The 13,265-nt window shown below is 42.6% G+C and overlaps 1 protein-coding gene across 1 annotated transcript in view; it reads left to right on the top strand.

Annotated features, from left to right (window-relative positions):
* CNMD (chondromodulin) overlaps positions 1-11,413 on the top strand; it is a 125,066-nt gene extending 113,653 nt beyond the window's left edge. The window contains exon 7 of the mRNA XM_073580344.1: positions 10,863-11,413. Coding sequence (XP_073436445.1) covers positions 10,863-11,078 — 216 coding nt within the window. The 3' untranslated portion in view covers positions 11,079-11,413. The remainder of the gene's footprint in view (positions 1-10,862) is intronic.
* Positions 11,414-13,265: the final 1,852 nt, after the last annotated feature.

The raw sequence follows: 13,265 nt of genomic DNA, 5'->3' as shown, positions 1-13,265 counted from the left end.
GAAAATATTACTGTCCTGCGCAAGTGCCTTAGAAAATTGTTCACATTTTGCATCTTAGAAAGTAATAATGCCTTATACGCACCTGTGGCAGTCACAATACGATAATTAAATGTTAAGTGAGCATTTAAGAAGCATTATGTCCCAGGTCCCCCATGTACAACTCCCCTATAAACAGCATCTTGCCCCCACAGCTCCCCATACACATTATGTTGTCCACACAGCACCCTTATACACAGTGTGAAGGGCCCACAGCTCTCCTAGCGCAATGTGATACCCCCTACACCTCCCCTATACATAGTATGATACCACACACTCCTCCCTTCTACACAGAAGAATGGGCCCACAGCTCCTCTATACACAGTATGATGGGCTCACAGCTCTCCTAGCGCAATGTGATACCCCCCACACCTCCCCTACACACAGTATGGTTCCCCCCACAACTCCCCTATAAACAGTATGATGGATCCAGCTCCCATCTGCACACAGCTGCAGTGCAGACCAATGAGGCAGTAACATTGCAACGAAGCACTCAAAGAATATCAGTGTCCCGGCATGATGATGTCATTACATCGTTCTGCCTGAGTGCTCCGGACTCGTGCTGTGCATCTCCTTGCTGTTCTATTGTTCTGTAGCTCACCCACAACAGCAGCACTGCTCACTGACACTTCCTACTACTATTTGAACTTGTCCTTAAATCATTAACTACAGTACAGGAAGTGGTACCTTTCCCTAACACTAAGCATCTCCCACTATGGGCAAGTTCCAAACATTAACTCTAGCCTTACCTTAACGTCACTAACTAAAGTCACTATCTATGCTACCTATCTTATGTCCTAAAACCTAACCTGTCTTACTCTGTGCTATCCTATACACATCCTACGTAATACATTACTACACATAACATAGGCAAACAACACATGACACAATATATACAAAAGACGCAGGACATGATTCACGCTATAACGCAATTGGTGTCTTCAGGGGTTGGAACGCCACAGTTCAGGCCACACCTCTTACACCCATTAGGTGCCAACATATCCCTGGCTTCTAGCACTTGTGCAGACCGACATACACTGCATACATCCACCAATAACCGTCTCAATGTGAACAAGTGTACAAGATGCATTATTATACCATCTGAAGTTTTGGTATTAGTTCCTGAGACAGATAATACCACACTAAACTTCTACAAACAACACTTTGCATGAAGCCCACGTAGCAGGCAATTTCCATAACAGTTCTTTTCTTAAGATTGCTATGCATTTTATGCTTTTCAAGGTGTACAATGTTCTGAAAAACAGTAATTTAAATTGTGAATTCTTTGATGCGTACACGCTACTTTCTTCTTTCTTTGCTCAAAAAATATCTTTGTAATCTAATGAACATTAAAGGAAATTTAAAGAGAATTTCTTGCTAAAGAATATAAAAAACACAGCTGAGCACCATCCGACGAAGTCTAAACTAGATATGCCTTGTGGAAAATCAATATGGTGTTGGCTTGGCTTCCTAATCAATGTCATTGGAGTGATTTAACATGTGAGTATTTAAAGGGAGCTCACATTTCTAGATTTCATCAGTATTCATTCCCTGCAGGATATCTTGTCAGGCCTTTCAATAAAGCATTGTTCTTCCAACTTCTCCCTTACAATTGAGCCACAAGACTCTGGAATAAAAGAACGCAGACACTGCACTTTCAGCTGTAACAGACTTGATAAAAAAAAAAATGAGATTTTTACAGAAAATAGTATGGGATTTGACAGCATGGCTGTAATGCTCAGTTTATCTTGTCCAGTGTGTCCATTTCTTTCAGCTTCATTTAACAAATCCTACATGAATTACATACATAGGAGATTGTGGATTCTTTTCCATACATTTCTGATTAGAAAATGTATGAGATCGTAAAATAATTATACAAAACTAATATTTTATTTAAAAAAAGTGTAGCACTATTTAACATGAAAATAGCAGCAAAAATTGCTGTGGATTTCAGTCTGTGTGATGTTGCAGCATTTCTCCTGCAGATTTCCATCAACTGTTCCAGATAGTTTAGATCTTTCTGTGATTTTTCTTCTTTGTTGCTTACACACTTTTCAAATCAACTAAAAATCTCTAGAACATCAGCCCTGAAAGGCCTCCACCTCTCAGGACTGATACACAGCATTCTATAATTTATTTTATTTACTCAATTATATAGCGCCATTAATTCCACTGCACTTTACAGAAATTATCGGCATTTTCCCCATTGGGGCTCACAATCTAGATTCCCTATCAGTATGTCTTTGGAGTGTGGGAGGAAATCGGAGAACCCGGAGGAAACCCACACAAACATGGGGAGAACAAACTCCTTGCAGATGTTGTCCTTGGTGGGATTTGAACTCAGGACCCCAGCACTGCAAGGCTGCAGTGCTAACCACTGAACCACTGTGCCAAGGAAGTCCATGGAAAATGAATCTGTTAATTAGCCATCTAGTAAGCAAAAACAGATCAAATGTGAGAACAACAGATGACCAATTAATGGATCAGTTTTCCATAAACTTCAGTATTAAAAAAAAAATGGATCCAGCTGAGAACATTTTATTAAAAACGGACATCTGTCTGCCAATGGATTGCTGCTGGATCCGTTCTAATGGATGATTACTGGACATGAACATAGCTTAAGGCTACTTGCACACATGCTTTCCCTTCCTGCTGTATGCAGATTTACTAAATACAGTCTTCTAATCTTTATCTCAGATGATTGGCAGTAAGGGTACTGTTACACTTAGCGATGCACCAGCGATCCCGACAACGATATGGATCGCTGGTGCATCGCTAAGTGGTCGCTAGTGAGCTGCCACACAGGCAGATCTCATCAGCGACATAGCAGGGGTCGGGAGTCGCTACTTACCTGTCAGACGCGGCGATCCTGCGTCCTCCCGCCCGTGTCCATGCGTCGCTCGTTGGCGCCACAGGAAGCCCAGCAGGAAGTGGCCGACGAGAAATGGTCCAGGACGTTCTCGCGCGATCAGCAATAATCAGCGGGGGAGCCGGTCGGAGGTAAGTATCACACATAGCGGTATCGCTAGCAATATCGCTGCTACGTCACAAAACCAGGGACGTTATAGTGATATTGCTAGCGATATCGCTATGTGTAACGGGCCCTTAACAAGGTCAGGATGGTATCCATTTCTACGGTATTGTACACAGTGTTATGCAGGATTCTGGAACCTGTCATTAGTTGTTTGTCCCATATTGGCCCCAACATTAACCAACTGGCACGTCATAAGACTAATCTACATATAAGGTTGGGGCTACACTGCAACTTTGGCTGTCACAGGTCATGTGGGCTAAAACTGCTCTTTGCAGCGGATTACATTCCAGCGTAACGCAGTGGATTGGGATAGCATTGCGACCTCAAAGGTTCCCCTAATAAGTGACTTGCTTATTGCGGTTGCAGTACCCCATGGCTCTCAATGCGACGTCATTCTCTTGCGTTACAATGTGCTGTAGCAGCAAAGAGTGATATTTGGCTGCGTAACCCAGGCCATAACCAAAACCAAAGTAGCTGTGAAGCCCCAACCTTGTAGTATACATCAGATACATGTTAGGAAAGGAGAGTGAAGCCAGCGTTGATTGGCCACTGAGATCACGTGATATAAGTGTGTCACGGGATCCCCAGGAAAGCCAGTGGTGAATATAAGTGTTGACATTTTACAATGGGGAAACAGGGATTGAGAAGTGGTTGTCCTAGTAGAGAACCCCTTTTAATAGTTTCAAATAGGCTCCAAAACCAGTATCCCCACTACCCATAAAATAGTGTCACCTACATGAGTCCCCACAAATAGAGCCATAAACGCAGTGGTACAGCAATATATCCATACATTCAATGCCACCTAATAGTTCTTCATGGTAAACAGTCTTATACAGATGGTGGCATCCAAACTGCCCCACGAAAGAATCATAAAGGGACACACAATAATTAGCATCATTGAGACAATGCCCCTCAAGAGTCCAAAAATAATTCGCACCATAGAGCCGTAGTGACATGAAGATACTTTTATATAACTCTCCACACATAACTTTAGTACAACCCTAGACATGCTCCATCACCAGATACTAGGCAATATGCTACGCTCATTCCCCAGGTGCCCGGCACTGCATCTCATCTATGGCCTGACGCTGGCTAGCCTGATGACATTGTTATGTTGTGCCAGATCGGATCCAGCAATGCCGTTTGTGGGGGCCACAGCGCGGCCAAAGAGACCAGAGTTCAAATGTGACAGAATTCTGACCTGAAAATCTGAGACAGTTCTTGATATATAATATTGCCTTATCTTGATATAATGTATATGACGTTTTCAATCCATCGTCCAAATAAGGCACAAGAAATCCAGAAATGAGCGCATTCTTATTATGCCATGAAAATGGTATGGCTATCGCCACAAATGTAATCCTTTGTAAAGCAAAACTAAAAGTTGAGAAAACCGCAGATCCGTAGCAGATTTACTGGAGAACCTGTGGAAGAGGATAGCTATGCCATCAGGTCTTTTTCTTTTAAATCTCTACCTATAAATATAGTATATATGAATTTTATTACTAATTCTGATTTATAGAAATTTATAGCACTAGAAAATCGGATAGTGGACTATCCAACCTATACGTCTCTGCCATCAGCTAAATACAACTTGAGCCTTGTGGTGAAGATCTTTTTATGGCTTTGGCCTCTTATTTTGCACCATTACATAGGTAGTACTGGCCGTCCAGTTCCTCCCAGCTCTGTGTTAATGTATATATCAGCTGTGTGTGCGCTGGTCAAGACTCAAGAACCCTAATAAGAATCATAAAGAAGATTTTACTAAAAATAAGAAGTCTGATAACCAACCTGCAAACCTTTGAGACGGACTTTTTCCCACTCAAAGCCAGCAAGGGAACAGGCTGCTGAACTGAGTTCACCCTGAGGTGGGCCACCACTATAAAGAGTTGGACACCTCACTGTGATCACACATTTTTGGAAAGCGTTTTGGAAATATTATATTAATTTAAAAAAAAAAAAAAAACTACCAACTTAAATGAATCCTTACAAATTTGAGCCCATGTGAGTTCTTTACTAGAAGCATAACCTTTATTAATATTTACTAGACGCATAGGACACAAGGTTGCATTTCTTCCCAGACTTCTAGAAGAGCTTCTGAACTGCCTGGATATTTACGTTAATCCATCGTATCATAAGAGATACATTTGCTCTTGAGGACAAAGGAAGAGAGAAGGTCTGTTGAATGTGAGAGAATTTGGTTTGTCACTTTTTAGAAGAATTTTTTTAAGGCTAGTTTATAAAAAGTAATGCTTTGCTCAGATGTTGTGAGCATCAGATAATGTGAAAATTGCACCATCCACTTACGTGATAACATACATCAGTGTCGGACAGTCCCTATTGTCTCTGAAGCTATTTCGGTGTCCCTCGCTGGTTTTTTGTTTCTCAGGTGCTACCCGTCACTTATTTTTGTGCACTGCTGTGTAATGCTTTACATCACATTTCAGTCAAGCTGAGAGCTTAGTTAGATGATTTCACCAAAGTGCCTCATGTTATTCCCAGCAATGCAGACACAATAACTAAACCAATCATCGCACAAAGTCTCGCACGCCAAAATCACTTTTTTGTTCATCAAACAATATAATTTGCATTTGCAATATACTCCCCATGATTAAAATACTCTGTTTACATACCTGAAGAATTCAAAGAAAATTGCACTACCCGCTGTATCATGTGTTAAAAGGATAGAAAAACACTAGTAACACCGAAGTAGAGGAAACAACATGTTCATATTGTGATACAGATTAAGGAAATGAGACGTCCACCTGCTCACCAGCTGCTTATCCAAAGCTGGCTACTCCATGCACCTTGTGGTTATATATATATATTATTTTTTTTTTCATACTATAAATGTGTGTATATATACAGTGGGGCAAAAAAGTATTTAGTCAGTCAGCAATAGTGCAAGTTCCACCACTTAAAAAGATGAGAGGCGTCTGTAATTTACATCATAGGTAGACCTCAACTATGGGAGACAAACTGAGAAAAAAAAATCCAGAAAATCACATTGTCTGTTTTTTTTTTATTTTATTTGCATATTATGGTGGAAAATAAGTATTTGGTCAGAAACAAAATTTCATCTCAATACTTTGTGATATATCCTTTGTTGGCAATGACAGAGGTCAAACGTTTTCTGTAAGTCTTCACAAGGTTGCCACACACTGTTGTTGGTATGTTGGCCCATTCCTCCATGCAGATCTCCTCTAGAGCAGTGATGTTTTTGGCTTTTCGCTTGGCAACACAGACTTTCAACTCCCTCCAAAGGTTTTCTATAGGGTTGAGATCTGGAGACTGGCTAGGCCACTCCAGGACCTTGAAATGCTTCTTACGAAGCCACTCCTTCGTTGCCCTGGCGGTGTGCTTTGGATCATTGTCATGTTGAAAGACCCAGCCACGTTTCATCATCAATGCCCTTGCTGATGGAAGGAGGTTTGCACTCAAAATCTCACGATACATGGCCCCATTCATTCTTTCATGTACCCGGATCAGTCGTCCTGGCCCCTTTGCAGAGAAACAGCCCCAAAGCATGATGTTTCCACCACCATGCTTTACAGTAGGTATGGTGTTTGATGGATGCAACTCAGTATTCTTTTTCCTCCAAACACGACAAGTTGTGTTTCTACCAAACAGTTCCAGTTTGGTTTCATCAGACCATAGGACATTCTCCCAAAACTCCTCTGGATCATCCAAATGCTCTCTAGCAAACTTCAGACGGGCCCGGACATGTACAGGCTTAAGCAGTGGGACACGTCTGGCACTGCAGGATCTGAGTCCATGGTGGCGTAGTGTGTTACTTATGGTAGGCCTTGTTACATTGGTCCCAGCTCTCTGCAGTTCATTCACTAGGTTCCCCCGCGTGGTTCTGGGATTTTTGCTCACCGTTCTTGTGATCATTCTGATCCCACGGGGTGGGATTTTGCGTGGAGCACCAGATCGAGGGAGATTATCAGTGGTCTTGTATGTCTTCCATTTTCTAATTATTGCTCCCACAGTTGATTTCTTCACTCCAAGCTGGTTGGCTATTGCAGATTCAGTCTTCCCAGCCTGGTGCAGGGCTACAATTTTGTTTCTGGTGTCCTTTGACAGCTCTTTGGTCTTCACCATAGTGGAGTTTGGAGTCAGACTGTTTGAGTGTGTGCACAGGTGTCTTTTTATACTGATAACAAGTGTAAACAGGTGCCATTACTACAGGTAATGAGTGGAGGAAAGAGGAGACTCTTAAAGAAGAAGTTACAGGTCTGTGAGAGCCAGAAATCTTGATTGCTTGTTTCTGACCAAATACTTATTTTCCACCATAATATGCAAATAAAATGAAAAAAAAACAGACAATGTGATTTTCTGGATTTTTTTTTCTCAGTTTGTCTCCCATAGTTGAGGTCTACCTATGATGTAAATTACAGACGCCTCTCATCTTTTTAAGTGGTGGAACTTGCACTATTGCTGACTGACTAAATACTTTTTTGCCCCACTGTGTATATATATATATATATACACTCACTGGCCACTTTATTAGGTACACCATGCTAGTAAGGGGTTGGACCCCCTTTTGCCTTCAGAACTGCCTCAATTCTTCGTGGCAGAGATTCAACAAGGTGCTGGAAGCATTCCTCAGAGATTTTGGACCATATTGACATGATGGCATCACACAGTTGGCGCAGATTTGTCGGCTGCACATCCCTGATGCGAATCTCCCGTTCCACCACATCCCAAAGATGCTCTATTGGATTGAGATCTGGTGACTGAGGAGGCCATTTGAGTACAGTAAACTCATTGTCATGTTCAAGAAACCAATCTGAGATGATTCGAGCTTTATGACATGGCGCATTATCCTGATGAAAGTAGCCATCAGATGTTGGGTACATTGTGGTCATAAAGGGATGGACATGGTCAGCAACAATACTCAGGTAGGCTGTGGCGTTGCAACGATGCTCAATTGGTACCAAGGGGCCCAAAGAGTGCCCAGAAAAAATTCCCCACACCATGACACCACCACCACCAGCCTGAACCGTTGATACAAGGCAGGATGGATCAATGCTTTCATGTTGTTTACGCCAAATTCTGACCCTACCATCCGAATGTCGCAGCAGAAATCGAGACTCATCAGACCAGGCAACGTTTTTCCAATCTTCTACTGTCCAATTTCGATGAGCTTGTGCAAATTGTAGCCTCAGTTTCCTGTTCTTAGCTGAGAGGAGTGGTACCCAGTGTGGTCTTCTGCTGCTGTAGCCCATCTGCCTCAAAGTTCGACGCACTGTGCGTTCAGAGATGCTCTTCTGCCTACCTTGGTTGTAACGGGTGGCAATTTGAGTCACTGTTGCCTTTCTATCAGCTCGAACCAGTCTGCCCATTCTCCTCTGACCTCTGGCATCAACATGGCATTTCCGGCCACAGAACTGCCGCTCACTGGATTTTTTTTCTTTTTCGGACCATTCTCTGTAAACCCTAGAGATGGTTGTGCGTGAAAATCCCAGTAGATCAGCAGTTTCTGAAATTCTCAGACCAGCCCTTCTGGCACCAACAATCATGCCACGTTCAAAGGCACTCAAATCACCTTTCTTCCCCATACTGATGCTCGGTTTGAACTGCAGGAGATTGTCTTGACCATGTCTACATGCCTAAATGCACTGAGTTGCCGCCATGTGATTGGCTGATAGAAATTAAGTCTTAACACACAGTTGGACAGGTGTACCTAATAAAGTGGCCAGTGAGTGTATATATATATATATATATATATATATATATATATATATATATATATATATATATACACATACACACGGCGCATGAAGTGGCCATTAATATACATTAGTGGGTTTTGCAGTGTTATAGCTACGGCACACGACAATCTTGTACAAAGAATTAAGGCTGGTTTCACATTTGCGGACGGAGGGCTGCGGACTTCCTCTGAGAAGCCCCGCCCCCCTGCCATGCCTCCTCCAGTCAGCTCTGCCTATTTCTGCATGCGACCTGCATACCCTATCTTTAACATTGGGTACACAGGCCCTGCCGCAATTAGCGGATGCCGCCACAGGCGTTGTTTTGATGGTGCGGCGACCCGCGTAGAACGCATCATGTTGGAATTTTATGCGGGCGCCGCATCGTCAAAACTACGCATGCGGCGGCATCCGCATACTGCGGCACGGCCTGCGTACCCAATGTTAAAGATAGGGTACGCAGGCCGCATGAAGCGGCATGCAGAAAAAGGCGGAGCTGACCGGAGGAGGCGCAGCAAGGGGCGGGGCTTCACGGAGGATGTCCGCAGCCCTCCGTCCGCAAATATGAAACTAGCCTAACAGAGAAATGAATGGGACCTATATGGCATGAGCCTCCATGTGCTGTCTTACATGCTCCATCAGACTCCATATGTAAGTAGATTTGCTTTCTTAAAGTCAGTGCTAGTCAGATGAAGCAAGTCCAAAGGAACGTGTATGAAATCCAACAGCATAAAATGATATGAAATTTAGAGGTACAGTTAAAATCTTAGGCACCTCTATGGCATCCCTATAATAGCTCAGTACAAAACAGTCATAGTTCAGCCATAAATCTTGAATTATGAGCGTTTGCTATCTTTAGTGTCCTTCTAACCAACGTGGTCCAAGTTAAAAACAAATATATGGTATATCATGTATTGTATTGTTAATAATGAAAATGGTCATAATGCAAACCTGGGAGGAGATTCATTCTGCCCAAGCCACGTGTAGCACGAATCAGTCACTGGCTACACTATTGCAGCCGTGTATGTTTTACTCTCAGGCCACATTCACACTTCCAGTATTTGGTCAGTATTTTACTTCAGTATTTGTAAGGTAAAATCAAGTGGTTGCAAAATGATTGGGGCTAGTGATCCCTAGTATTATTTTGTGGTGCCCTCAGACTTCTTTTAAGCACATCTTACTCCAGCGCATGCTCTATCAAGACTGGCAGGCAAAACAACAGTCAGGAATCTGGGTTAAAGTATTTCACAATCACAGTATAAAGTGGACAAAGCGATGTAACACCCCAATTGAGGAAGGTAGTTTGCTGGCAAAAATCACTCTGATTATATATCAGACGCGTCCAAGGCTCCAATAAACCGAATGCTGTGCATAACATAATTCCTAATATTCTTCTCGTTTATAAACTTGTACATGTTAAGGGAATCTGTCAACTGGTTTTTGCTACCCCATGTGAGAGCAGAATGATGTGGGGCAGAGACCCTGATATCAGCAATGTATTACTTACTGGGCTGCTTGCTGCAGTTTTGATAAAATCACTTTTATTTGCTGGAGATCTACTGATTCTCTGAATGTTGAGCTCTGTATAACCAGCCCACACCACTGATTGGCAGCTTTCCGTGAACTCTGTGCACAAGCAGAAAGCGGCCAATCAATTATGGTGCTGATAGAAGCTCATATACAGTATATGGAGGACTACCTGGCAGCAGGTTTACTGGACAATCTCCTGCAGATAAAACTGATTTTATCAAAACTACAGAAAACAGCCTAGTAAGTGACATCACTGGAATCAGGTGCTCATTGTCTACATTAAACTGCTCTCAGATTAGGAGGCAAGAACCTGGTGACAGATTTCCTATAGGGTAATTTTAATCACATTGTGTAAGACTATTTGTGCTATTGTACAATTGGCAGCCAAAAAAATATTGGGACAATAAATCTTTGCTGATATTTACCATATAACAATTACAGCAGATTAAATCAGCAATATTTTAGTCTGCTATATGTAATCATTTTGTGCGATACAGATATAATTGCACTAAACATTATGACTGACCAATGTTTTTTCTTTATACCAGCTGGAAGGAGAGGGTGGCATGACTTTTGACCCAATGCTGGACCACCAAGGTATTTGCTGCATCGAATGCAGAAGAAGCTACACCCATTGTCAGCGAATCTGTGAGCCTTTTGGTGGCTACTACCCATTTCCATATAACTACCAGGGGTGCCGCTCCGCATGCAGAGTGGTCATGCCCTGCAGCTGGTGGGTCGCACGCATCCTCGGAGTTGTGTAACATGGATGGATTGGAGTGGAAGAGACATCAGAAAATGTTTATGTGAAAAGAACAAATGTCTAAAAACTGATTGACGCTCTGTTGTAAATAAAGACCTAAGTTAATACCGGCCGTCCACAGGTCTCATAGATACTAAATGTATGGTATGTGCAATAGCCGTGCTTCATGGAGACAAACATTTTATAGATTCTGAATTAGTGTTTTAATGTAGAGTTGTCCTGCTGTGACACATATTTGCTGACGTGATTTAGAAACGTTCCCCTCTAAAGGTGAACTAGCCTCGTTGCAGTGTTCCACATTTTTGTAGCTTCATGAAAATAAATCTCAAGTGAAGTTGAGCCCTGTTGTTATTGAAGCGGATACATTTCCCACAGCAGAAGCCCATTGACGGCGGCTCTTTGCTGCTATTAGAATGGCATTGGTACAGTGTTCTTAATATAAACTATTCACAGTGAGATACACAGAAATTTCAATAGTCACATTTTTTATATGAAATTGCAATAAAAATAATTCCATGTCCATGGTCGAATTTTGGTGTAAGACTTCTATCGTGTGTGTATAAGCTCTGGGTGCGTATAACAGTGGTCACAGTCTAGATGGATGCTGACCATTGGTCTACCATAGGACACACTATAAAATCCTATCGCATGATAAGCACTTTTTAGTGTTGGGTCTCTGTATAGGAAAATCGAGTCCGATACATTTTTTTATTCCGTTAAAGGAGTATTCTCAAATTTGGAAGTTATTTCCTATCCATAAGATAAAGGATAACGTTCCGATCACTGCGTCAAACGGCCACAATACAGGCAGCAGTGGGGACTCGGAACATTTCTTTCGAGCACGACGAAGACACTCAGTACACAAACACGTTCGCTCATCGCTACTGGGGATCTGGCTGCTGGGGCTATTAGAAATCTTGAGACCTTGGATTCTGAAGAGTCCTGCATAAATGCTGTGGTGGTTGATCATGTGCACCGCCACTCCATCCAATCTAATGGGACTGCCGAGCGCTGCGCTTGCAATCTCCAGCAGGTCCATTCAGAATGGAGTGTCAGTGTGCATGATCGACCACCACTCCATTTACATGGGGTCCTTCAGAGTCCTGGTTATTGGTATCAGTGGGGCCCCAGCAATTGGACCACCTCATACCTGACTGCATCCATGGCTCTTCATTTGATTAGCCAGACTGGTGTGCTGTCACATGTGGATCACGCTGCAACGATAAAATCGCACTAGGCCGACTAATCAAAATAAGAGCTGCAACTGGAAGCGATAATTACGGCGTCAATAAATTAGATGTGGCTGCTTGACTGGGCTCAGTGAAGCGATTGCCATCAACTTTACTTTTCAGTTATTTCTTTGTCTATCTGATGTCAGATTCTGAAAATAGATAACCTCTTATAAGATTTACATTAGCCGCTGCTCACTCACTCCTACTGTGTTTTACAGTTCTGCCAACAGAATGATAGAATGATAAGGGGCTTAGGATAAAAATTACTATAGTGTGGCTGCTTGTTAGGGTGAGATTGCCATATAACATGGGCGACTATTGGATCATAATGCTCAGACTGCCATTGGCTCTCCTGACCCGAGCGGGACAAGTGTATCAAAATATATGCTGTCATGCTCAGATCAGGAGAGCTGCCGGCCAGTCCGAGCATTTGTGATAGTCGTCCGTGTCATACAGCAGTCTGACTGCGCCCTTAGACAGAGTAGTACAGCAGTACATCAAGCTATGAAGTCTGAAATAAACATGCATGCTTATCAGGGCTTTGTGTTCATAACTACAGTTCAGTCATGAAGAATGGTGGTCACCTAAATGGGCAATCTCCCGAAATCTAAAGTGTATGAAGTGTATGCAAGAAAATCGTAGTTACTTACCGATAACGGTATTTCTCTGAGCCCATGACGGCACCACGGAGAGAGAGGGATCTGCCCTCAGGGACAGGAAACCTACAGATGAAAAAGGCGGTACCTCTCTCTCACAACAGTTGGTTTACAGAGCATTACACAGAACTTTCAGCTGCAACTCAAATGGTTATAAAAATCCAAAATTAATCAAATTACTCAACTTAAGCTTAATAGAGGCACCGTGTGGCTAAGTACTAAAGCTAACTAACTCACTCTAATGTGCACACCTGTGTGTGTGAAAGGGAGGGGATGTACGGGTGCCGTCATGGGATCAGA

This window comes from Dendrobates tinctorius, unplaced genomic scaffold, assembly GCF_039654945.1.
Source record: "Dendrobates tinctorius isolate UK_male_01 unplaced genomic scaffold, ASM3965494v1 ptg000064l, whole genome shotgun sequence".
Taxonomy (NCBI): domain Eukaryota; kingdom Metazoa; phylum Chordata; class Amphibia; order Anura; family Dendrobatidae; genus Dendrobates; species Dendrobates tinctorius.
This window is presented reverse-complemented; position numbering and strand designations above follow the sequence as displayed.